This window comes from Nyctibius grandis, chromosome 7 (genome assembly GCF_013368605.1).
Source record: "Nyctibius grandis isolate bNycGra1 chromosome 7, bNycGra1.pri, whole genome shotgun sequence".
Taxonomy (NCBI): Eukaryota; Metazoa; Chordata; class Aves; order Nyctibiiformes; family Nyctibiidae; genus Nyctibius; species Nyctibius grandis.
Genome location: NC_090664.1, coordinates 22,816,776 through 22,842,996, shown reverse-complemented (window position 1 = coordinate 22,842,996; position 26,221 = coordinate 22,816,776). Strand labels below are relative to the sequence as shown.

General features: G+C 41.1%; 1 protein-coding gene across 2 annotated transcripts in view; it reads right to left on the bottom strand.

Moving 5' to 3' along the window:
- The window catches only part of RAPGEF5 (Rap guanine nucleotide exchange factor 5), a 164,714-nt gene that overhangs the window by 98,097 nt on the left and 40,396 nt on the right, over nucleotides 1–26,221 (bottom strand). For both annotated transcript variants that reach the window (XM_068404779.1, XM_068404780.1), the window contains exons 7-8: nucleotides 20,933–20,981; nucleotides 4,621–4,697 (exon numbers count right to left, since the gene is read on the bottom strand). In XM_068404779.1, coding sequence (XP_068260880.1) covers nucleotides 4,621–4,697; nucleotides 20,933–20,981 — 126 coding nt within the window. The remainder of the gene's footprint in view (nucleotides 1–4,620; nucleotides 4,698–20,932; nucleotides 20,982–26,221) is intronic.

The following is a 26,221-nucleotide window of genomic DNA, read 5'->3' as shown; positions in this document are numbered from 1 at the left end:
GTACTCCAACATTCATAAAACATCTTATGAGTCGGGACCAAAAGCCAGGGATGTCCTGACCACTAACCCGTAGTGCCATGCAGGCTCCATTCCTTTGGCCTTGAGAAACTCCTGCCCGTGACAGCTGAAGGTGTCAGAGTGCCCACCCAAACCCTCCTAGAGTCTGCTGGTTTCTCCAAGGAAGAGGGAAGTGTCGGTTAAGATTTCTTCAGCTGAGGAGGGTAACAAATCCACTTTCTGAATAAGTGTTTTAATGCTGATGGAAAAAATAAGTCCTACAAACAAGTCCAAAAAGTCATCCCTACTGAATTATTTGAAAGACATTTTTACATGCCTACATTCCTCCAGTCTGGATGAAGGCATCTCCTCAGAAGCCCACATCAGGCACTTGTGCTCTGGAGAAGGAAAGAATTTCAGATAGAGCCTGTGCTTTGCGTGTCCTATGCTTAGGCCCCAGCCTCCCGAGGAACCCACGTAAGGAACCTGCACACTGGTTTGAAGGTCAGAAATCCACCAAGAAAATAAGGAATTGCAGCGCTTAACCTGAAGGCCCTTACATTTTCTATGAGGTTAGCTCGTTATCTTCTGAATTGAGGACATGGATTTATAAACTAGTTCTGATACACCGTTATCACCTGCAGATCAGGAGTGAGACTGATTTTATCAAATGTGGAAGAATATACTGAACTACTTGTCCAGGCTCGTTTAATCAATAGAGAAATGGGATACTTGAGAAAATTTTTTTACTCTACAGTTGACATTTAAAAATGGTCATATGAGTTGTTTCCTTAAATTCTCCTTTTTCTCTAGTAATTTACACAGGGAACCTAGGCAATCGTCACAGACTTGGCTGAAGTCTGATGTCTGCACTTCACAACACTTTGATGGTTTGGGGACATCAGCTAGAGCCAAAGCCTATTTCATAGCTTCGGGATGCTTACAGCAGAGAGTATAGCATCTGTGCACTGTAATCCCCCCAGGCTTGTAGGCTAAGGACAACTCAAGGTGTTATGGCCTAATAGGGCTTTGGGACTGTAAAGATTCACAGTCTCACTGGATCTGGGAATCTTACTACAGTGGAGGCACTTTTCACAGCTTCCTATTGCACCCAGACAAGTCAGACTATGACCTATGAGTGGCATAGATGGTTACGAGTCCCTGTACTTCAGATATCAAATGGACATCGACAGAAATGCAGTGTTCACTCTGCTGAACAAATACATATTGATCTTCAGTGTATGAAGCAAAGCCCAATGGTAAAACCACTTACTTTAAGATGAGGAAGGGGGACTTCAGTTTTGGGGTAACAGTTGGCTTCAGTATGTTCAAGTAAAAGGAACATCCCAAAGAAAGACAAGTTTTTGAACACATGGGCCTCGCTTTCTTTCACCCCTTGCCCTCTGCCTGTGTTCAGACAGAGCATATTACTGCTTTCTGCATGGGTGAGCACCCCAGTGAAGAAGCAACTCTAGATAAAAGCCCACTAGCCTTGCCACAAATATGTATTCAAATTGGTAATTTCATTAAAGAATCATATTGTCCTATTTCAAATAACCACCAAGAAGAAATCTTACATTTTAACATGTCCCCTCATCCCTCAAGTGTTCTTTAAATTAAAGAATTGCAGAGAACATGAAAAATATATTTATTTTATTGGGTTTCCAGAGGATAAAAGGTCAACTAAAAAATTTCTGGTAGAGCTAAGGTATTATTAAGTTAATTGTATGTGCTTGGCTCTGGAAGTAAAGAACGCATTTGAAATACAAAAGGCTAAACATGCTTTTTCATAATTAAGAAAAATATGAATCCCTCACTTTTAATTCTGATTTCCTCAATTATGCTGACTTCCCACTACAAATCTTTCTGCTAAATACTTATAAGAAAGCATCCAGGTCATCTAATTAATTAATTGATGACAGCTCCTAAAAGCTGGTTGGGAAGATGTTGATAGAGTCTTCTATTCCTGGTCATTTTTACTTGTCAATATAAATATAATTTTCAAGCAATACCTTTGAAGCTGTTTGTTAGACAAAAGGGTAAAGGCAAGCCGCGCTACTGCCAAAGTCCAATTTCAATTTCTTTTTTTTGTGCAGGCACACACTCTCCAAAATCCTGCATGCCCAGATGTTGGTGCTTAGTCCTCTAATTCATGTGCACCAACAGAGATACAAGTACTAACTTATGTGCAGGTGAAAATCATGAAGTTGCATATTTTAACTGGCTTTAATTTAACGAATGAAAGAAGAACTTAAGAACTTTATAGTAAGGCTTTACTACCATTCATGGCACCAAATTACTATAATTAAAGGTGTTTATGCAATATTTGAAATGAAATAAAAACATTTAATGGGAAGGAAAGTAAATTAGTCACTACTGAGGTTGGAAAAGCAAAGATGCTGACAACACATTTTCTGTTTCAGCACATCCATTGGAAAATATTCCCTCTGCAAAGGCCATAAATGAATATGCTAGCAGTGACATGGAGGTGAATTAAGACAGCCTTAGGCAGACAGGATGGGATTTTTTATTTACATTATTTACATTGTTTACAGCATGCTCGCTTTTAGAAAATCCCTGTACTGAATTTTTTCCACACTTCTACCAGTTTTGTCAACTAACTCCAATGTAAGTCAAGCCTCCATGCAGCAGAGTGGTGTTTAGATCAGGCACCACACCCTTCAACTCTGCTAACAGAAGAGGTTTGTGGTGGTTTGCTTTTTTTCCACTCCACCTCTGTCTCCTGTGTCTGGTGAAAACAACATAATTATTACAGGCTTCACCTTTGATCAACCTGAAAACTTAAAACCATATGCCAACTGCCTCGAAAGATCATTCGCTTTGCTCCAGTCACATGTACAGTCTCACTAAAGTGAAAAAAAAAAAAAAATCATTCACACCCTTAAACCAAACTGTATTCGGTGTTTGCAGGATGGCGCTTTTATGGCACTGACAAACAAATTGGAGCAACAGCTGCTTTGATAACGCTCCTGCTCTCCTCCCAGTTGGGCATTTGAACACTTTTGTTAACTGCTTACTTAATAATTGTTTGATTTTAAATGTTTCAAATTCTTTCAAATTCTAGAAGCTGGTCTCCAGACAAATAAAAGCTGAGTGAATCAATAGCCCAATAATAAATTTTTATGGGTTTTTATAACTTGCCCTTGTAATCTTACTAGCTGGCTACTTACGACCCTCAAGCACACATGTTGTAGTCTTTCTTTTTACATCTCTGGCATAAATGTGAACAAACATTTTCAAGAAGTAGTAATAACTACAACAATCAAGTAGAATTGAGCATATACGAAACCCAAAAAAAAGAAAACAGAAAGCCAGGTTTTTTTGTACAGTGAGGTCAGTATTTCCCCCTGGGTCTTTTCTATAGCTCTGTAATGCACACCTGAGCTCTAGAAGACTGATCCTCAACCCCACACTGATGTGAATTAGGGATCAAAGTCAGGTAACAAAATTTTCATACATTAGGGCTCCGACTACACTTTTGGGGTTTTTTAAAATAGATTTGAAAGTATGTGCAATTAAGAAAAGAGCAGGCCATTTCTGAACATCTTGCTTGAGCATGACTCTGAAGAGTACGCTAGAAAAGCCCAGATACATGCCGATGCAGTAGGCGTATCTGCACAGTCCCCAGCTCTTCTGCCTGCACTCTCCAGGTGTCTGCCACGGCCCAGGTCTGCTACCGGAGCTGCCTACAGCCCCTCCTGGGCTCACTGTGGTCGAGGTAGCCCTTACCTTCACAAAGATATAGGTACTGCTAACTTGGCTACATGGCTTGTACCCCTTCAGCTGGGCTTGCTCACAGACATCAGTGCAAATCCTGCCTTTCTGGCACACAGCTTTTTAGTGGTCCAAGTGTTAGGAGATAAATCAGAGACAGGAACCGCAAGTTTCATATGTAGGAAGGAGAAAAGGTGACAACTGGTGGGGAACATAACACTTGCAAGAGGAACAGAAGAAAAAACAGTCAATACTGGGAGAAATCAATTTTAAATTAAAAGCAATAATCAGTACCAATAAAATGAGCAATATAGTTACACTTGCACAGTTTGAATGCATGAACTGAATGATTGAATGAACTGGAGATTAAGCAAAAAAGATTCACGGAACGGTAAGCAATTCCACAATAAAATACTCTAAAAGGCAGTTAATTCTCTTCTAGAAGCATGCTTTGGTTGTAAATGAGGGCAGTTAGGGAAGGAAATAAAAAGGTTGTTGCTTACACTTCAGTAACTAATAAGTATCCTCATTTCATTGCATGTTTACTTACAGTGATTAAAATTCAATCAAAATGTCACATCCTTGCCTCCTAAAACACGTTTCATTTTATTTTCACATCTGGTATATGCTATGTGTATTATCTAAAAAGAGCAGAGAGATAGCTGAAGAATGCTGTCCAATTGCAACATCATGGGATTAATTCCCAGAGTAATCATCAATCTTATTCTAAGTAGTCATGTAAGACAAAATCCAGCAGATTTTCTCCTTCCTATGAGCTCCCTGCACAGAACATTGAGGAAAATCCATTTCTCAGAGCTATTGAAAGCAAATCCTTCAACTTGTAGATCTGAAAAAGTTCCCAAGATGCGATTAATCTTACACATTTACCTGAGCATCAGAGGTATCCTTGAGCTCTTCTGGTCCTCTTATTTCTTGACTGGTGTCTTCTTCATTTTGATGAATTGCTAAAATAGGAAAGAGGAAGCAGTATTGGAAGCAGGCAGATTTAAATCACAAGAAGCAGCAAAACAGCATGGCCCAGTTTAGACCAAACAGGATGACCATTCAAGAAACCTCGTTCCAAGTTTAGCATTCTAGTTAACACCTTGACTGGTTTTGGACAAACCCTATAAGGTATATCTTACAGGGTTTGGAGAAATCCTAAATAAGGTATACCTTATTTTTCCCAGGAAGGAACATGCAGTACTAAAGAGTTATATTCCTGCTGCTAATAGTCCTGTTAAAACGGTGACATTTAAGGAAACTCCACTTTTCTAAACATTATAACAAGACGTGGTGACTCATAAAGAATAAAAAAATCAGACCTCCCTTTACTTTCATTATATTGCAGAAGATCAATTCAGACTAAACAAAATAAGCAGATTTATCCCTCATCTCAGACTTGGATCTTTGTAAGCAAAGTGATCTCAATCTTAACAGACACCACCACTATCCATGAAAGTCATCTCCAGAAATAAATGGTAGCAGAAGATGTTCTATTGAAGGTTATTTGCAGCTGGCACAATAAGAGAAACCAGTAACTTAGCTCAATTACCATTGCTTAACAGCAGCGAGTTTTGCCAGACTTTAAAAGAAAAAAGTTTTGGATCAAACTTGTAATCTCCAGAAGGGTCGAAACCGGAGCTATCGGTTTACCTAGCTAAAGAAACAAGGACCACTTTTGAAGGGACACATCAGACTTCTGTATTGCACACAGCTATATCTATAGGTAGTTTTACTATCCATAGCCCAAGATACCCTTCCAGTCAACACACCCACCTGCTGTATTTTGGTGGGACATTAAGCCGTCAGACATTCTGAAACGTAACACATAGCAGGTTAGGAGGGTCAGACCTGACGAAACGCATGCAAAGTAACTTTACCTTACACTGTACTCATTTATTTACAAGCACCATACTCTAATATCATCGATCTTGTGCACACATTGAATGATTTGCTGGTGTAGGCATAGCAGTTGTGACAAAAAAAGCATCCTTGAAGAGGTAGAGCTGGCAAATCCATTTCCTGAACAATGCCAGGCTCATGGCTTTGATGGATGGGCCAGAGGGTTCAGCTTGTGTGCTTCCTCCTGTCCACCTCCTCTCTCCTTCACCCCTGGGTACCCAAGCTGGTCATCAGGCTGCATCTGAACGGCCTCAGCCCACAACACAGTGTTTTCAGACAAGGATCACCTGTCCTGTTTTGCCTTAAAACTATGTCTGTGAGCTGAGGCAGTCCAGGATTTGATTGACGAACAAATCAGCTGTTGAGGGAGCAGGAGAAAGGTGGCAGGTAGCAGTACTACCTTCACCAGCCACCCTCACCTACGTTCTCCTCAACCCTCAGCCTGAATCTTTAGACATACAACCAGGTTACCACAGCTGAGCCAATACAGGTAACATGAGCCATGAGGTTTAGCTTGGTGTGTCTGCGCAGGTACTCTGGGTCTGCTGCAGACAAAAAGCAGCCTAACCTTTAGGCAGCATCCAGCAACTTAAAAGAAAAGTAACTTTAGACTGTTCTTGACCTCTAAAATAAAGCATATGGATTTATTTTCTTTTTACTGAAGGATTTCTGCTGATATTGCTACATCATATAGGGTATAATTCTTCTTTCTTCCCCCACAGTTACGCTATCAAAAAAAAAAGTAACAAAAATGTAATCATAAAAGGGGAAAAAAGTAATTTGTCAAGACAGTTTATTCCATTCGGGGATCTTTTTTAATCTGTTATCAAAGGAAAACAGAGGTCTGGTATAAATCTTCACTAGTGGGTTTGCTGGCATCACATTACCAGCCAGCCTCTGAAATTCAAGGTGAATGCTGAAAACACAGGGTCAATCTATAGCTATAGAAAGTATGTATAATGGGGGTTATATCCCAGCGGCATTTAAAGTTAGGCAAAATCAAAATGTGCTTGGGACACTGTGGCATATCTCTGCCCTAGGCTGGAAAAGTAACATCCCAATGAAGCAATAACCAGTGTGATCGCCCCAACAGCCCCGTGTTGCCCCTACTTTCCTAGTGCAGATCAGGGTTTCCCAAGGCAACGTACTCCATCCAGCCAGGCTGGAGGCTCCATGCAGTCCCTTCCCTTGTAACCCACCTCCCAGTCTTCCTCCCCAAGAGCTGCCTCGTCCTCTTGCACACTCTCACATGTGCGTGACCCCGTTCTACCACTGCGGGAGACAAAGCATTCAGGACATCCATTTGCCGAACACTAGTCAGAACAACCGGCATGAGACAGGAACATTGCAATGCCAGAAGGCATTAACAAATGCTAAAAAATGGTTGTTTGAGCAACTGCAAATTGCTAAAGTCTGTGGCTGTGTTAGCAGAAACACAACATTCCCCAACACTCCTTTCAATTTTCTGATTTCTCCTAAAATCAATTTGCTATAGCCACTGATGGGCAAAATATCCCCACAGACACTGGCTATTAATCACGGCACTTAAAGGAGTGGCACCTTGCTAGTAACAAGACCATGGGTCCAGGTTTAAGTGATTTACATTGATCCAGCCAGCTTTTCTGACAAGCCTGAGCAGATGTGCGCTCCGCAAACAGCTGTGCCAGGGGAAAAGATTAGTGGCTGCCAAGTGGATTCTTGTCACCAGCCTCTGTTACAAGTGTACCCTTCCCTGCCCAGTGCCAGGACAAGCACCCCGGAGCATCTCCAACCAAACCAAACAGGCGGACCTTCAAGGAGCAGCACACTGTTGCTAACCTGTCTGGGCTGGCAGATTAGCAAGGGGATGTTATCTGGCCCGGGAGCTAGCGACAAAAAGCAAACACCCAGGGCTGAGGGCAGTAATATCTTTTACCTGACACAAAAGGAAAGAGAAAGAGGTTATACGTCCACAACCCCAATGGATACAAGTATCCTTGGGTGTCGAACAATTTTAGCATGAGCAATTTTAAAGATGATGAGAAAATGACCTCGGTTTAGATGTACCCTAAGTGAACAGCTCAAAAAAAAAAAAAAAAAAAAGAAAAAAAAAGAAAAAAGCTGTTTTTATTAGCAATTTCACAGCTCAACTCTAAAAAAGCTGAAAAAGTTCACAATCCAAACCCAGCTCTCCTTGGCTTCAATGTTGTTTAGACTGTGTAAGGAATGTAGAAAAGAACCAGTAAATATTTTCTTAAAATAAAAAAAAAAAAAAAATCCCAGACCTCACACTGACGTTCTCGCAGTCCTCTTGGGAGAGAGGGAGCAGTCGGACTCTTTTTCATGAAATTTCCATCACAAACTTGATTTCTGTGTCCTCTCTGCCTCTTATCAAAACCCATAAGAACCATCCACAATTGAACCATTTAACTACACCCAGGGAGCAATACTCAAGGAATCACACCACCTCATACATTTTTTTCCATCACAAGAACATATTCCCTTGAAGGCTGAAGTGGCCACACAGACAAATACTAACCCTTAATTATATTTTCTTGGCTTCTGTATGAAAAGGTTACTACATGTTTTGTCTATAAAATACAGAAAACCCACAAATTTCTTAAAATATTCCAGTGTATTCAGAAATTTATGTTACTGGGGATCATCACACACAAATAAGAAACCAATTGCTGTATTTCTATACACAATGTGCTTCCTAACCCCATAACAACTCACAGACACCCCTTGGACTGGCCCAGGCGCTGCCCTCGTGGGCTCTTGTGCACATAGTACAAGTTCTGTCATAAAGTGTAAGAATTCAAGAATCATTTTCCCATTTTCCACTTACTGTCAGTTGGCCATTTATTTTTTAATAAAAAGGCTTGACGTTGCAAATTCAACTGTAGGAAAAGCAAGCGGAAGGTTAGGGTGGGATAGGAAAGTATTTCCCAGGCAAGTGCTGATTCTGAGATGGTTTCTCAGAAAACTATAACATGTACACACAAAAAAGTTGTAAACTTTGGAGCTGAGCCAAACCTTTCCTTCTCTGCCAGCATAAATTCGGCTTTGCTCCCTGATATGAATACCCCAGCACATCTTACAAAGCAGCAACACCAGGGAAAGGCAAAGGTGATTTACCCTGATCTATATGTATCTATTTATTGTGATGTTTGAGTTCAGGTTTGAGACCAGAGACAGGAAAAATAATGCAAAGAAACACAGAGTGACCAATTCCCTCTTCTACCTGCAGCATTTCTCCTCCTTCGGAGGAGGTCACCAGGAATGAAAGAAAAAGATGTTAAATGAGCATTAGCTTGCTAATGTGCAGTTCAAATGTGTCCATTTGCAAATTAGCCTAGGGAATTCAGGATGCTGATTTTTTTTATGGTCACTTAAGGATCACAGGAGCCATCATCCGATCTGAGTTTCTTGTGCCCCCACAGACCAGGGCTGATATTTTGCTAGCAGATTCTTCTATAAACTAATGTTGGAACAGAGAATTCTTGCGGGGGAGAGCCTTGTCCTTTAGTAATCCCATTTCAGCTCATTAAATCAGCAGAAAAAATAAAAAAGAAATAAGAAACAAAAGTAAATCATTTTGTACTAGCTACCTCAACAGAATCAGCCATCGAACAGGGGTGTGAAGGGAAAGGGAACATAACCATCGCTCACACTGGAACCGAGCACATCCTTTGTGTCACTGTTACCGACCGACAGTGCTCCCCTGCTTTTACTGCCATGCTACAAAGTTTAGCGCAGATTTAAGGCATTGGAAGGGACTGGTCTTCCTCAGCAGCATGGACCATCACAGGCATGCTGAAGGGCTTACCTTAGCTAGACTGACTGGCATGCAGTGAGGGTCACAACAGCCACCTGCAGCACTAGGGACCTTCTCCTGCCTATGGAAGAATCCTGCCAAGGGTGCCAGGGTTACCCACAGAGCAGTGTCTCCACCATACGCTGTTCTGTGTTCCCCCACACTTGAAGGTAAATTAATTATGTTTGATGAGTAAGATTTTAAAAAGTCAAAAAATACAATGCATATTATTTCATTTTAATACTTTGTCTTATTCAACATAGCAGAATCTTGTACCCAACTAAAAGTGAAAGGACAGTTAAAAAAAAAATCCACACATAGACCAACTCCTGGAACCCACAGCGTTGCAATCTTCCCAGAGACTTTGCTGCATTGTGCTTTCTTCCTTTTCTATAAATGAAGTTCCTTCTTTCTACCCCTTCTGGCTGCAAAGATAACCTTCACAACACAAACCAAGGCACTAGCGTCATTCTGCTGTTGCAGCCAGCCAGACTTGAACAATAACACCAGGAGAGGTGTGAACTTCCTCCCTTTGGCTTAATAGGGTGTTAACTTTGAAAGCTAATTATTTAAATGCTAAGGGAGGACTGCCATCACAGTTAACCATTTTGCTGCTGAACAGCAGGCAGGGACATCTGTCCATCCATAAGGAACTCACTCTGGGTGGCACCCACATGGCCATTCCGAGACAGAAAGCCAGCTTAGCTCCCCATCACTGCTGGCTGTCCCACACCTCCTGTACTTACGATTCCCTCTCTGTACTACTGTAAAGCATTTGGGGTTTGTGGATTGGCAAAGGATTACTTTTAACCTGTCTCAGTTTGATGAGCTGCTTGAGAACAGAGCCCGCAGGCAGCAGGCAGGGCTGGGGACAGGGCACCCTGCAAGCTGGCGCTGCTGCCAGACCTCTTGTGCCACACAACTGCAGCTTCAGCCCTTGAGCTTGCTGTGAAGTCCAACCGCAGGACCAGGACTGCCTGCCTTTTGGGGGCCCATAAACATCACCCTTGACAGACATGCAGTTTACCTCTGCACTGCCCTAGGCTGCTCCCACGACTGACCTTGCTTAGCACATTGCAAACCCTCAGGGGTAGCCTCAGGAGCAGCCCGAGCGTGCAGGATCCCAGCTGCACAGACACTGCCAGGCTCACCTGCATGGCCTGTGCATGGGTGGGATGAACCGTTCACTGTCCCCACAGCTGCTCCAGAGGCAGCTCTGCTCGCCCTACAGAGCTCAGTCCGCCCTCAGGCTACGTCCCTCATGTTTTCAGTGATGCTCCTTCATTTCAAATGAGGATGATCATTTATTATTTAGTGTTGTTCTTTAACCCGCTAACATCCTAGAACATCATACCACTCTGCCCTGTGTAAGATTTCAATCCTTTCATTACTGTGTGATAAAAATCCATAAATGCATCTCTTTTTTTTTTCTAGCCAGGATGCAAAAGGCACCTGTGTGCCCTCTACAGATAGGAGATACAGGAGACACACACTACCTTGGAAGTGGTAAAGAGCCTACTTCTGAGCAGAAGAACTTTGTTTATTTGACAAGCCAACAGATTTTCACTGTCTCATCCTTGCTGGATAGTTATAGCCCATTTTTCTGTCCCTGTCAAACCATCACTGTTGAAAAAAACCTCAGGAATCTGCAATAATATCCTCTGGGGGAAGGCTCCAGTGCTCTGAGTTGCCAGCAGCCTGCACCAGTTGATTTATCATCAGCTGCTGGGAAGCTCACAACTTCCAGCATTCTTCTTCTATTCCAAATTTTTTGAGAGGCATGTTTCTTTTCTGTTTTGTTTTGTTTTGTTTTTTTTTTACCAAAGGAAGTCGCTAGTATGAAGCTTTTCAGAAACAAAAAGGAAAAAAAAAAAAGCATTTTTTTAAAATCACATCATTCTAAGCTAATTCAATGGTTTTTGAAAACTTTCTTGTTATTTTGAACAATGGAGCTTGTGGTATCCCTTGTCATTCTTTGTGGAAGGTATACAGCAAGCTCTAGAGAGGCTAGTTACTATGGCAGCTCTGAGCTGTTTGACAGTGTTATAATGTTTGCTGATGCTTATTAATTTATCAGAGTGGAAAAAAAATGAATAGCTCATACTGATACCACTGGGGAAATGAAAAACCAGATCCTCTAGCTTATGTAAGGCACTAGCGCTGAGTGGTGGAAAGGAAGATGAGCAGCAAGTAAATGCTTTACAAATCTCAGATTTGGGGATCATTTTAAACCAGACCAGGTCCTCGTACATACTCATGTATTTTCCAAGTCCTATTTCCAAATTAAAGGAGGAAAACCATCAAGCACTGGGTACCTCTGAAATCCCCAAAAGCTGCATATAAGACACAGCGATAATCCCAAGAATAAAACCCTCCAGCTGAGAACTGGTTCCTTATTTACCATGAAAGTGTAATCTTTTCCCAGAAATTACTGAAAAGAGAAAGCTTTTTAAGCTCATCCTTAACATGTTTCCTTTTATTAGCAATACAAAAATTGCCTTTGAGCTTTCTGATTCCTTCCCACTATTTCTGTATATATATATATGCAAATTATTGTACAGATTTCCCTTCACTGAGTACACTACATATCTCTGAAACAGTTGGCAGGCCCCTGGGGGGGTGTTGCCCAGACAGCTGTGCAATCAGCTGAGTAAATCAGCTAATTAAAGAAACAAAGAAAATGCAAAAATTAATAAAGACAGACTCCCGCTTACAGCATTGTTCAGCACCTCTGTTTCTAAAAAAGCACAGCAAACATGGGATGGAATAAAGGTGCTTGTAAATTGGGGAATGAACTATTGTACAAGTGACAATGATGCCATTTTCTCTCAAACACTAATCTGTGATTCATGATATTTATGCTTTGTAGTTTAAATCAATTTAATATAAATTACTCCAGTGTTTTATTTCATTTTAAAATGACAAAAGCATTAAATGTAATGTTGGTTTCATAACTGATTTCTGTATGTGAAAAAATGGTCATTAACTTCTGCTTGACCTTAGGTGTAGAGCTAATATTGAATTTGCACAGAGGGTACTCATTATGCCGGTCCAGTTTCCACGCAGAAAAATAAGTTCCCAAGCGTCCTAATGCTACAAGCCATTTCTCAGACTTTTAGACATTCATTCTCTTGTGCATGATATTTAAAATTTAAAAAATCAAGTGGCGGTGAATGTATCTGTAGCAGTGTTTTCTGAAACAAGATGTTGGAAGGGTGGAGAAGAGCCCATTACATGATCAGCAGGCACGGGGAGAATGATTGCTGGGAACTGATCAAACAAGGAGGTACGGGCAGTCGCTGAGCAGGCTGGTGCACAGCAAAACACCACTCTCTATTCCATGGAAACATCCTCTGGGCATGGCCAGGAAAGAAGCAGGAAACAAAGAAGACTCTGAATAAATAAATTCTATGAACTCTCCAAATGCCTCTCTCAAAGCACTGTAAACAAAACATTCACCTGGGAATTGTTTTTTTGCACAATTGCTATCTTTTCCACCTTACCCTGCAATCCCTTTCTGCGTATGTGCAAAACATGTCACCTACACAGCTATCCTGCACTGCACATTTCTTCTATGCGAGTGCCTTACAGATCACACAGAAAGAACTATGCCCGAAGTTCTGCAACAACTGCAAAAACTAGACCATAAGCTGCCAAAATCCCTCTCAGCGTAATTCCCACCAGAGAGCTCTTTGGAGCTTTTTTCCTTCTTTTTCCAAGGCTCAGAGACCATTCTGCTTTACATCAGCTGGTGAATACACAAAGGCTAGGGAGCATAACTGCGTAGTCCGTTCACTGATGTTGTCCAGGGCACTTCCCACCCCCAACGTTGCCCAGTGTGGGCACAAAGCAGGTGGTCACCGATTCAGCCAGGGCACAGCGAAGCTGTGTGTGTGTGTGTCACACATAGTGTTCCTGACCAGCCAACACAATAAGCATCATCCCCCAGGGCTAGACGGGGTCGGATCCTATCCTTTTGAAGCACTGCTGGTTTCTTGGTATGCCTGATCTCACGAGTAATGGAAGAATCCCATGGCATGCAACAAGACATTGGTTCCTAGAGGCGGGCATTCACTTCAATAAGGCCTAAAATGTTTAAAAAGGATCGCTTAAAGAAGCCAACATGATTACCTCCTTTACTTCAAGGCATGAAATCCTTAAAGCACAACGTAACTTTTAAAATATTCCTAGCTATGTTTTCAGGTGCGACTTTTATTTTGAACCACATTTAAATGGGCAGAGGAAAAGTAAAGTTAGAGACCTACCAGAAGCATGACACTCCAGCACCTTTACTTTAAGGGGCCATTTCTTCAGGATGAATGCTAGTAGTAACACTTGCACACATTTTGCTAAGTTTGACCCTTGCTTTAAAGAAGTAGATGCCTGGAGGAACTGAAAGTTGTAGTGAAATAAGGTCTTACCTAAGTCAAGTAAATAAATCCACTGAAAAGACACATAAGGGGACATAGAAAAGCAGTAAGATCCTGCTGATATTAACCTTTTCCCACCCTTCAAACTTTCTCAGTTTTTCCACAAGGGAAAATGCACACCTCTCTGGCACTCGACTGCCACTTTATTCTGTAAACAGGAGCAAGTTTTATCATCCCTCTTTATGCCTTTTTTCAGCGGCATAAAATAAGTGATAATAAACTGTGCACGTTTTACACCAGAGATATTGTATATCTGCTTGTTTACAAAGCCTGTAAATTCAAAGGGTGTTTAATATGTTTGAGACTTAAACACAATACTGAACTGCTCCATTCTTGAATGACCTTTGATCATGTTTTTGTAACCTTAGTTTTCAAGTATGTGTACAAATCTAATTCAAATTTGTAGTGATTTCCATTGTCTATAACAACTCTGTTCTACAAGTAAATAAAACTAATGACATAACATAGGACATTCATACAGCACCAAATGACAAAGTTTTTGCTAATCGTTGTGGAGTAAAGTTACCAAGAAATCTCACAAGGATCTGTGCTACTTGGGGAAAAGGGCTGAATAGTAAAGATGCAGTTTCCTAAGTTAACTTAGCTGATAAAACACCTTAATGCTGTCAAAAGGGTCTTGCTGGGCTCCTTCCCACATCCCCACCCTGATAAGAAGCTGCCTCCCTCACTTTGTGCCAACTCCAGCACATGCTGCTGCAATACTGCATGCTGCTCTGGCTGCCTCATCTCAAAAATAATACAATAGATGTGGCAAAGATGATCAGATTTAATGGAATAGATTTGGTATGAGGAATGACTAGCAACTTAGCCTGGAAATGAGACAACTGACAGGGGTATGACAGAGGTCCACAAAATCCTGAATAGTACAATGATGAACTGTGAATGGATTATTCACCACTTTCCATCACCAAAGAGCTATACCACAAAAGAGTGAGGGTCGTGGGGAATGTGTTTAAAACAAACAAGAAAAAAATACACTTTCACATACTACTGTAGCACACACATGAATTGTGGGACTTGCTGCCACAAGAGATGATGAAGGTCAGGAGTATAAGCAGGCTCAAAAAGCAATTTGATAAATTAATGGAGAAAAGGTCCACCAAGGGCTACCTAACACAACAGCGTGGGTACAGCAAAGTACCTCTAGCACAGACTGGTAGATGCTGAGTACGCACATCAGAAGGACTGTTTGTACTTGCTCTGTTTCTCTACTCCAAACATCCCCTACTCATCACTCACAGTAGGATCAGAGCTGGATGGACTTTTTAACCTGACCCAGCCTGGCTGTTCTCATGTTTTTAACCAGGCTGACATTGCCTGGAGTGTGTTCAAGTCGAGTCACGCAATCAATTCTGCCAGCAGTGCTGTAGAGGTGGTGCAGTGGCTGGGAAAAGGAATAGCTGTTCACAGCTTGCTTTTCATTCATGTCGGCAAAGCTCAAGCCCCAATGACTGCTTCATATTGAATTGTTTGCCCTAAAATAAAAATACTAATCAAATCACGTAGGCAGTTAAGTCCTGACAGAAGCAATACAAAAGAAAAGGGGAAAGGTGGATATGCATACATATATGTCAGAACAGGGTGGAGGTAATCCAGAAGATCTCAAATACAAAGTTAACATGTTGCAAAAGTCATATTATTATAAATAAAATGTAAATGACCCATTTAAAAAAAAAAAAAAAAATCAATAGAGCTTGTCAATTTAAGAATGGCACAACTAAAAAGTATCTAACTATATTGAGGTAACCTGAATATCATTCTTAAGAGGGAGCAAAAACACACACAAGCACTAGGGACTTTTGTGGCTGCCCTGCCCTTCACAGAGGGAGGGAGAAGCACCCACAGCCCTGCCCCTGCTCCGGCAATGCCTGGGGAGAAGCTGCGGTCACCCTCTTACTACCTCATCAGTACTCTGTCAGCTATTATCTTAATTAGCCCCTGTATTGAGAAACACAAGGACCAGAGCCATGCTCTTACTAATGGCCCTTTGCATGAATAAAGTTATAGAAATTATTTTAGATATAAAGTTGAAGGAATTTGCTGGGTGATGCCATGGGCTGCAGCTAAGTTCATGAACAGAAATGCAAGGCATCTTGTTTGTGGATGGGTTTAACACCAGTTCAGAGTATCTACCTGACAGATTTTGATCAGTTCAGATGTACCTGTGTAGCTACGCCACCAGCTAAAGCCTCCAGCCTGAGGCTATTTGCTGCTTTTTATCCTTGTTTTAGCTACCATCTCTAACACATAAGAAACATGCCATGAGCCATGACAAGCAATTGAGATAAATGCCAACCGTTGTAAACCTTCAGACAAGAGGCTGCATTTCTGTTACGTTTCAGCACATTTGCTGAAGCCATCAGAAGCCAGCAAGGTACAAACAAACACAACGATTCTAATGCCAAGTGCCTACAATTAAAAACAAAGTTCTCTTCTGCTCCAGTTACTTGCTTCCCAAAGACCTTTTACCAAACCAAGGAAGACAACCTTTAATCTATTTATTTCCAAGGCTAAGAAAGAACAATTTAAATGCATTTTCATAAGCCACAGAGAAGTGCACAAGCTTATTTACCCCTCTTAGGTCACCTTTATCATGAGAGCCTTATTCTAATGAAATATAAACGTGTTTTCTAGTCAACAGTGTTACTGAGATCCATCAAAGCTTCAGGATTACAGACATTAATTTTATCCTTTTTTTTAGTTTTATTTGCAAAGAAGCTAAAAATACTGAGCTCCCTCTGCATGAGGGCTCTCAAGTACCTCTTTATCGGCTTATGCCTTGCTGTCGGAGTGGTATACTTGCAGTACACATCTGAAATATGAAAATGGAGCTTTTTTCCACAGCACAGAAGATTTTCATTTTTCAGATTCTGCATTTTTCCTTCAGCCATCTGTCAGTTTTATGTGTTTCTCCTATTCTTCCACACCACAATAAAAACAGAAGAACACCTGTCAGGGAAAGTCATTCTTCCCCCCACCCTGCTGACTTTTTATTTTCTAGTAGCCGACGTTCTCCACCAAGTCAGATCCTGTACTAGCAAGAATTCGATACTCTGCCCTACCCCACAGCAGGCTCAGGTCTTTACCTTGGTTTTCAAAGCATTTTGTCAGTAGATACAGTGTCTAAATCTCTGCAACAGCCATTCTGGCCCCAGAACTGAAACAGCTGTAATTACTACTTCTTATATACATATACTAGATAGCAAACCCAAGCTTCATTTAAACAAAAATAAACTGTTTCACACAGGTAACCAAAGCCAACGTTTCCTCCCCTCCAAGCATAGCAAACTTTTGTAGTTGGACCCCCTTGACCTCTTGCGGAGGGAGCTGTGGTGTTTGTGTGTTTGTATAGCACTTTCCATGCAATGTAACCCAGTGATTACAACAGTCCTAGACAAGTAATATGAAAGATTTAATCCGTCGTTTTTTCTAGTACAATTAAATCACTGTGAAGTGCCTCTCTAAGGGCAGAGGCATATGCAGATATGAAAGTAATTCAGGAACAAATTATACAGTTTTTGCATTAAGCAAAAATACTCTTTTTTTTTTTTGCTCTTACTGGTAGCGCTAACCAGCTATCTAGAGGAAATACTGTGAAACACTAATTTAAAAACCACCAAACCATCAAAAACAGTACAGGAATGTCCTGGTTTGGCCTAAACCAGGCCGATTTTCCTTTCAGTGATTTTTGCTTTCAGCTAAGTCTCCTCTAAGTAACTGCATGTTTGCAGACAGTGTCTGCCTCCAAGACTGATAACGCCCGAAGTTTGTAGTTATCGCTGAGGCACCGGTAGGGATGTTGTGCAGTAAGGCTCTTGCTGTACTTATTCTTAGAGAAACCAAGGTCACTGATGAATTCCTCACTGCTTACAAGTGAAAAGCCGAAGGGGGGTCGCAGCTGCAGGGGGAGCAGACAGGGCAGGTGACCCAAAATTGACCAACGAGGGTATTCCATTCCACACACGTCATTCTCGGTATAAAGGGGGGGGATCACGAGGGTCGCGCCCTTTTTTTTCTGCTATGGCCGGTGTCCAAGGAGGACTCCGGCTGTTTTCCTGCTGCCCCCGATCCCGATCCGTGCATCCCTGAATCCAGCTCTCGACCGTTGCTAGGCCCAGCCTGGGCCTTCCCGGAGCCTGCCCTGCAGTGCCGGTGGTGACGTGGCTGACTTCAGGGGAGCTCAATCTTGGTTTTGTATATATATTTGTATATATTTGATTATTTCTATTATTATTATTTTTTTTTTTTCATTATTATAGTTTATTAAAACTGTTTTAACTTTCCAACCCGGAAGCCTCTCTCCCTTTTCCCTTTCCCTTTCCCTCTGGGGGGAGGGGGGGGGGGATAACAGAGGGCATCTGCCACAGGTTTAATAACTGGCCCAGCTTTAAACCGTGACAGATTTATTGGAAAAAACAACAGCTGCACAACAGCTTTGGGTTTTGTGCTGCCGATCTTCAGGAAAGCTTTCAGTTAATGAACCAATTACCCACTGCAGGCAGGATCCAGCCAGCAGGTTCGGACCATGCCCGGCGCCTGCGCTCCCCACTCACGAATCCCAAGGCAGATGAGCCAGGCTCCCACGCCGTTCACACCAGCCTGGAAGCCACCCAGGGCAGCTGGCCCAATAGCCATATTCCACTCTTTTCATGCCAAAATAAACCCTTTGTCTGATCTTTGTTCATCTATTTCCTGGAATTATATGGAGTCTTGGAGAGGGTTAGAAGAACAATATCTTCAAAAGATACTGTGGCTTTTAGCTCCAGAACTACTTTCTCCAAAATATGCTTCACTTCACCAGGCACAGCATACCATAGCTTGATTGCTAACAGTAACTGCCACGCTGTGAATTTAACCATCAGCAATAAAATTAAAAAAGCATAATCAACCACCCTAATTTACTCTGCTCCTACTTTAGTAAAGGCATTAACTTAAATTAGACCTTACAGTTATGCCTGATCATGTAAGCCATTTCTTACAGTCATCCAAGATGATGCATAAAGAAATGCAAATTTCAACAACAAGCATGCACTGGTTAAACTGACTAAAGAGGTATCTTTTGTTCAGATCTAAACTGATATTTTAAGTGTTTACATTAATGTATTAGGAAAGGCTGGGCAGCACTTCAAAGCTCTATAGGGAGTTCTGTTTATTTAAAGCTGTGATTTTTAACTAAAATATTTCTACTTGTTCTATGTGGGTTGCAATTACACTAATATGAAGGAGACTCCAAGAGATATCATCCTTTCCCATTTCCATCTCCTGCAGCTCATTCCTAATCCAACTCCCATCCCATTTTCTACTGACAGAACCGTTTATGTAGCCACCCACCAAAAGCAAATGAGAAGCTAATTCAGGTTAAAATCAACTCTTTTAGGGAATGGAGTTTTTATTTATTGCCAGTAGCAGCAGTAATATTTGCCAACACAACTGCCAAGAAGCAGGGAAAGAGATTTCTTAGAACTGTATAAACACTAAGTAAAAAGGTACACAGCACCATACTCTTAGCCCATTTTATAGCAAAACAAAAGGTTACTATGAGCCCTTCCTTACAATAGCCTGTTTTTCTTTGCACCAAACCAAAGCAGAAGCATTTCCATGTTCAGCCATTATAATTCAGGTGGGACTGGGGTGATACCAGGTAACTGCAAGCAGCTGAGGGGCGTTAACATCGTAAACTACTACAGCAGTTTCAGAAGCAAAGCTATTACACAGAAGCCATTTAGGTCTGAATTCACACTTAGATTCGTGTTATCTTTCTGCAGATTTACATTTACAGATGACTGTGTATATAACCTATGGGTACTTCTATTTCCAGACAAAAATACATCAAACTGTGTCTAGAATATTTTAGTAATACTTACATTTTCTCAAGGAAATATTTGCAGATATGCCAGCCACAGCTTCTTGGTGCCTCCATTTTAAGATATCATGTTGTGTGTAGCACATGTGTTGTGTGTAATAACTTTTGTGCTGTACTTGTAAGCCACAGATAGACAGATACAGATATTATGATGTAATATTATTAACAGGTCAGAAGATAGCTCAAAAAGTTCAAGATCTGTGATCTCAATTTTTAGCAAAATCATTGAAGATCACAAGAGATGCTCAGTGAGTGAAAATGCTCCCAAAGACCTCAATGTCTTTGGGAACACGCCAATAATTTAAGGCAACTCCACCTCTGTTTTACTCTAGCAATACATTCAACTCTCACTTCACCATAGGCAGTTTGCCCCTGCTGCAGATTAACTGCACTATACATGAAGACACCAGAGAGTTAACCCTATATAGAGGCAGGTCTGACCGATTAGGTCTTGTTAGTTCCCGTGCAGTGCCCAGAAAACACAGCTCCCTCACTTCCATTCCAGCTCAGCAATGCAGATAGATACCTTCTGAAAGTGGCTGTGCTACCAAACCCTGACAGAGCTAAGATGACCATGTATTTCAGTGCCTCTGCTCTGTATCACCAGCATTTGCTGTAAATGCTTATACTGTCCGAGACTTTCAATTATGCATTTGCCTTTCCCCTTCTACTGCCCTTTACAGCCATACGGATGTATAGACAAGTCTTCAGGAAAGAACGCCTTCATGCATGAAGTCGTCCTTTTGTTTTAGCATAAAGAAATACACCTGACTAGGCAGGTAAAACACAACAAAGATGGTATGAGATACTGGGCCATAAAAGAAAACATAGGAAAATTATCAACTTATTTGTCTTAAATGTAAGCCAAAAGACGACATAAGCTTCTTTTATAAAGTGCAAGCCCAAAGAAAATAGTGATTTTGGTCGGAAAGAGACCCAAATTCACATTCCACTGTAAAACTCCGATTTTACCAGCTAGGTTATTAGGTGTGACGAGCTAGGGGAAGCAAAGCTTGACAGTAATTGCATTGTGCTATATACACAGATTCTCCAATGAGAGAGGAACAAGGTCCGCTATCTTTGCTTCCCCATGTTAATAAGACAGCAATGACAATTCAAATACTTCAATAAATGACAAAAGGGAACAGCATTACAAAACCCCTTCTAAAGTCCAGCCTGACTCACCTGACTTCCTTGCTTTCAAGGCAATGACAGCAGCCAGTTCTCTCTGTACCTAAAATAGCAGGAAAGGAAAGGATGGTTATAGGTGCTAGCACAGTCAAACAAAACAAAATGCAACACTGGTAAGATACCAGCTATCAGTTCTTTGCACGTGGAATTACGCAGGTACTTGGTTTTGAAACTACAGTCACTTTTCCTAGCAAATCCATTTCCTTTTCAGCTGGGAATTCTGTGACAACTGTTTTGTTTTGTTTTTTTACTTTAATTTCATGTAAATACTGCACATTCCACAGGGAGTGGGCAATTCAGTAGCCCGACCTGTAATTTATTTGCACAGCTTATGTCTTTCACAAGCACACACTTGAAGCTTCTTCCTTTCCTTGTTAAATGTTTGTTTTGCCTCTGCTGAGCACACTGTAATGCTGGATTTATTGTGTGATTCCAGGATAAGCGAGTTCTCCATGCTGAGGTCTGGCTGAGGTTCATGTATATAATTGGCATTCGCTTTTTGGAGCTTTCAGGAGGAAACAACCTCTCCTAATAGCATGGCTGAGCATTTCAGGACCAAAATTTAGCTTGAGATGAACATACAGAAGTGAGAGCTATCTGATTTCCAGATTTACAGGCTATTTCACTAGCCTGTGATAAAACAGCCTTGCCATGTTAGCCAGCTCCCTTCTTCAGCCTCTTGTATCTGCATTCTTCATATTTTCCCTATAATCTCTACACACAGCTACTGGTTTAGCGAGCTCAACTCTACATCCACTTCTCTCCATAGGTCTGTTCCTTTTTCTGTCAGTAAAATTCTGTATTATGCATTATTTTTATACTTCTTACTTTCTGACTGCCATCATCTGCCTCATTGCGGTTGCTTCACCTGCCCTGCACTGGACCTACAGCACACCAGACACTCTCTCCTGCATACACCTCAGTTTTTGCCTTCCTCTGCCCCATCCATGCTCTCAGACCCTTCTGCACACCTCCCAGCTTCTTCCAATTTTCTTCATTTTCCCAAGACAGCCTGTCTTTATTATCTAAAAAAATTATGGGACATTCCAACTCTTTTCCTAGGGATTGTCTTAACTCTCCGTACAAAGTCTCCTGCAGTGCATACTAGCCATCTTGTCTGACAGACCTATGCAAAGCTCAAGGCTATTCTGCAGTGGGAGTTTTGACAGTCAGTTTCTGAGAGCATATGAAATTTAAAACATCATTCACAAGACATGTGGTATGATCAGAATAAGGCACAAAGCCTATGAAGGATCCTCGAAGTAATACAAGTACTAACAACTGTCACCATCCCACTCTCACGACTCTGAAGGAAAGTTTGAAAATCTGAAACAAGAATAGTTAATGTTATATTGGTCTGAGCAGAAAGACAGACAAAATCACCCAGGACATCTCAGTACAATGGTAACTCCAGCATCCACTGATCAGATACTCAGCAGCCACCCAGCAGTACACTCCACATGTGGCAGAAGGCAGTCATACCAGAGACCACATCCTTCCTCCCCTTGTGGCAAAGGACCAGGGAGCTTTTTGCTGTCCTTGCAAGGTACAAGGACCTTTTCTACTCCTTGATGCTGCCCCACTGAGAGGGACAGAGGTTTTTTGCCACTCAAAGCAGGAAAATACGAAGGCAGTGCCACAGTTTTCTTAAATGTAATCCTGTTTCCAGCACAATTGTGCAAGCTGGCAGTACTACCTTCCCTTCCTTCCTTCCTGTACACTCATTCCCATGTCTGGAGAACTGTTAGTCATGGTTAATGTAAGCATAAACTGCAAGCAAGATGGGAAAGAACAGTTCTTCTGCGGAAAAACAATTTGTGTGCTTGCTTGCTTGCAGCAATTAATATACACTAGAAATAGTACATACAAGCTATCCGGAGTTAGAGTGGGATTTTCAATAAAAGCCCAAGTTGTTTCTGAATAACACCACCACAACTTTTCATGGCTCACTGCTCAGACCCTCTCCCTTCATTAAACTCAGCAGGAAGTCACAATGTCGGTGCCCAGACCCTGATCTCTTCTCACAGGTTACTGACAGTAATAAACAGTGCACTGATGTCTCATTTTTATCTTTTAGCATTTAATAAATACATTATCTCAAGACTACCCTTAGGAGACACTACAATCTGCAACAGTTGTAAACATACCAATTAACCCAATCAAACAATTGAAAAATGCAAATCTCAGTGAATGTAAAGAAAAGCCCATCTTCTCAGAAGAAAAAGCAGCATTGTGGCATCCTGCAGTTATATTTGCAGTATTACTTTTGCTTATAAGGTGGCACTTCTCAAGTTTGAAAGACAGAGCTAACATCACAGGTAATAAAAAGGCTGTTTTTCTGTATTTTGTCTATGTTATACAAAATATCTCATTGTTTGCTGTGTGCCAGGAACGCAGCTGGCATATTGCTTAATCTGAGCAAAACCCTTCAGTTAAAGGAGAAAAAAAAAAATGTTCCTCTAGTCTTAATATTAAGCAAACATTCCTTAACCAAAGGGTTTCATCCTGACAGCCTGAGCTCCCTCTCATAGGATTCACTCAAATCACAAAGAATTGGTACTGCTAAGCATCATTCTGGATTTGCCTGGTGTCCCTAGATTTCATAATCTATATACTTTTGTCTATTTTAGCATAAATGCACTTGTCATCTCTGCTGGACATTCAATTCCTATGAATCATTAGACCCATGGAAATCCATGTACAACATTCATTCCTCACTGCACACATGCTACACATTATCACACTTCTTCCTAATAGGGTTTCAGTTACCGCCTGTTTCACGAAATCGATAGTTGCACATCACATTGAAGATAATAATGTGGACTCAAAGTAAAATACACATTCAAACAACAGCTATGCCTACCATAATGAATTGAGATATTAAATACAAAAAACTGGTTTATACATATAGCTTGTCACTACAAAGCTAACACTATCTAAATAGTATCCCATTTTGAGTAGCATTACAGATGTCTAAACTGATTCAGTTTAAAGGCCAGCTTACCACACACTATTTACAGAAATATTATTAAAATCTGAAAGAGAATATTTTGAGTGTGTCGTTGGTATGTTACCACCTCTTAATCAATTTTCTTTTTGCAATATGAAAGAGCAAGAGTGTGCATACAGAGTGGTACCCACGTATACTTCTGCTTGATTAAATACAAATGGCGTATTAATATGGTGAATCTTGTCATCTTCAAAGGACAAAGGTAGAGATTTTTCAAAAGTAAATGAGAACTACTGTTCTTCTCTTATCCGTGAATCTGGTCATTTTATCACAGAAGGCATAGCTGTGCATCTAGCAGACAGTGCATACCACTTCTACTTTTTTCCCCCTCTCTTTTTTCTGCCTATAGCAGTCTTCTGTGAAACCATATTCTAGATGTCAACGTGCCAAACAGGACTTCAGATCTAGAGACAAAGTGGCAATCCTTACATAATCTCAAAACGAAATCCTGCAACAGAAAGCTCTAAACAGCAGGGATTTGAAAAAGAAGAGAGTCTAGTTCACACTTTTGCATCTCAAGTAATGATAGTTTGATAGACTCTAAATAAAAGTAGTATTGGCTGACATCTTAAAGCACCAGAAAACTATATTTCCCAGATAAACTGCATTAACATCCCGATATTCTCTTCTGTCCCATCACAAGGTAAGGTAAGAGCTTCGCAGTAGAAACACTTATAGCCATCCCATTGTGCTCTGGTTGTAGCACACAAGACACTGAATATGTAGCTGCTCTTTGGGACATGACACGGCAGCTCTGGAATGCTTCTTTAAACCTAGGAGTAATCACTGCATTTTCTTAAAAATTCATGACCAAAAAGATTATCCGATGCAAATGTATTTCAGATGGCACTTTGCACTGCTTGCATGTCAGCTGCCTTTACAATTTCAGTTTGATGGTGTTGTCAGTGCCTCATTGTAATGGAGCACATGATATGAGCACATAATTCAATAGGCTCCATTCAGTTATCTTGACTGACTCTGCTTCTTCCATCATAGAATAAACCATAAAGAAAAAGTGAGACCCCCAACAACTTAGTGTCTTATCTTTTGTACCTGACTCTGCTCTTAAAAGAGGTGTATTCCATACATTATGCACAAATTAAGATAATAAAGAAACCCCTGCAGTTTCTTCCCCCACTGCCCTTCTGACTTGGCATTATTCACCCCAGCTATCACTATTATCTTCTACAATCTCCATAACCATTGCTTAAAACCAAGAGTGCATTTCCCTAACTAATCAGCTCTAGACTGACAGAATCATCAAAAAAAAAAAACACCACACAAATTGTGCAGTGAATGTGAAAAGTGGAAGTCTACAAGAGAAACAACATCTGGTAACAAAAAGCAGTAGGGAATAAGTAATAAGAGAAAGGCCAACAAAGAAAGTCAGGCTACAGTAAAGAAAAAGAGGTGGAGAGAGGGATTCACCAAACTTGTACAGATGCCTGTGTCTGTGCTAGTCACTCTATAACCCCTTCAAAGAGAGCGCACACTTTACCAGTGGAGCTTAAGGTATGACTGTTTTTCCCCAAGGTAGACTTTCAAAATGAACCATACATTCAGCATCCTAAAAGTGCCTATTTCTGCTCCCTGGCTGTAAGGAGTGCCTGGTGAAGCTACCTCAGATGTAGATGCCTGCCATATGGCCACTTATATTTAGGTGAGGTGAGTTCCACCCTCTGCAACAGCAATAGCTTTTATAGAGTTACAGAAATATATAAATTAGACCTTATCTGCATGCATCCTTACAGTTTTTCCTGTGCTTTCAGATGCTAAACCAATGATTTATATTGTAGGCACACATTCCCCCAGTGTTGCTTGGACTGGATCTTCACATTGATGAACACATTTCCAGCCATGGCCAATACATTCACTTCTGATTTCCAGCTCCTGCTCACAGGACCCTTTTTTTCCATACAAATTCTGAAGCTGGCAGAAAAAAAAAAAAGTTGAAAACCTGTATGCTGGTGAGTCTAGCCCTCTGCTCAGTGGTGTAAGCTGAGGGTTCAAATTCCCTTGGGACTCATAAAGGCTCTCCATAAACTCACAGTGAGTACCTTTAGATCCCAGTCTATCGTATGGAGGAAAAGCAATATTCTGGAGGGATAAGAAGGAGAAGTTATTATACAGATGTTAATATTTGGAGGATTCTGCTCTGGTCTTACATCTTTTCTCCAGAGTTAGACTAGAAAATCCTTATAGAGAGCTTGCACAGTTTGTGGAAAATCAGAAAATGCAGGAGAAAAGATCAGTTTTTTGACACCATCATGGCA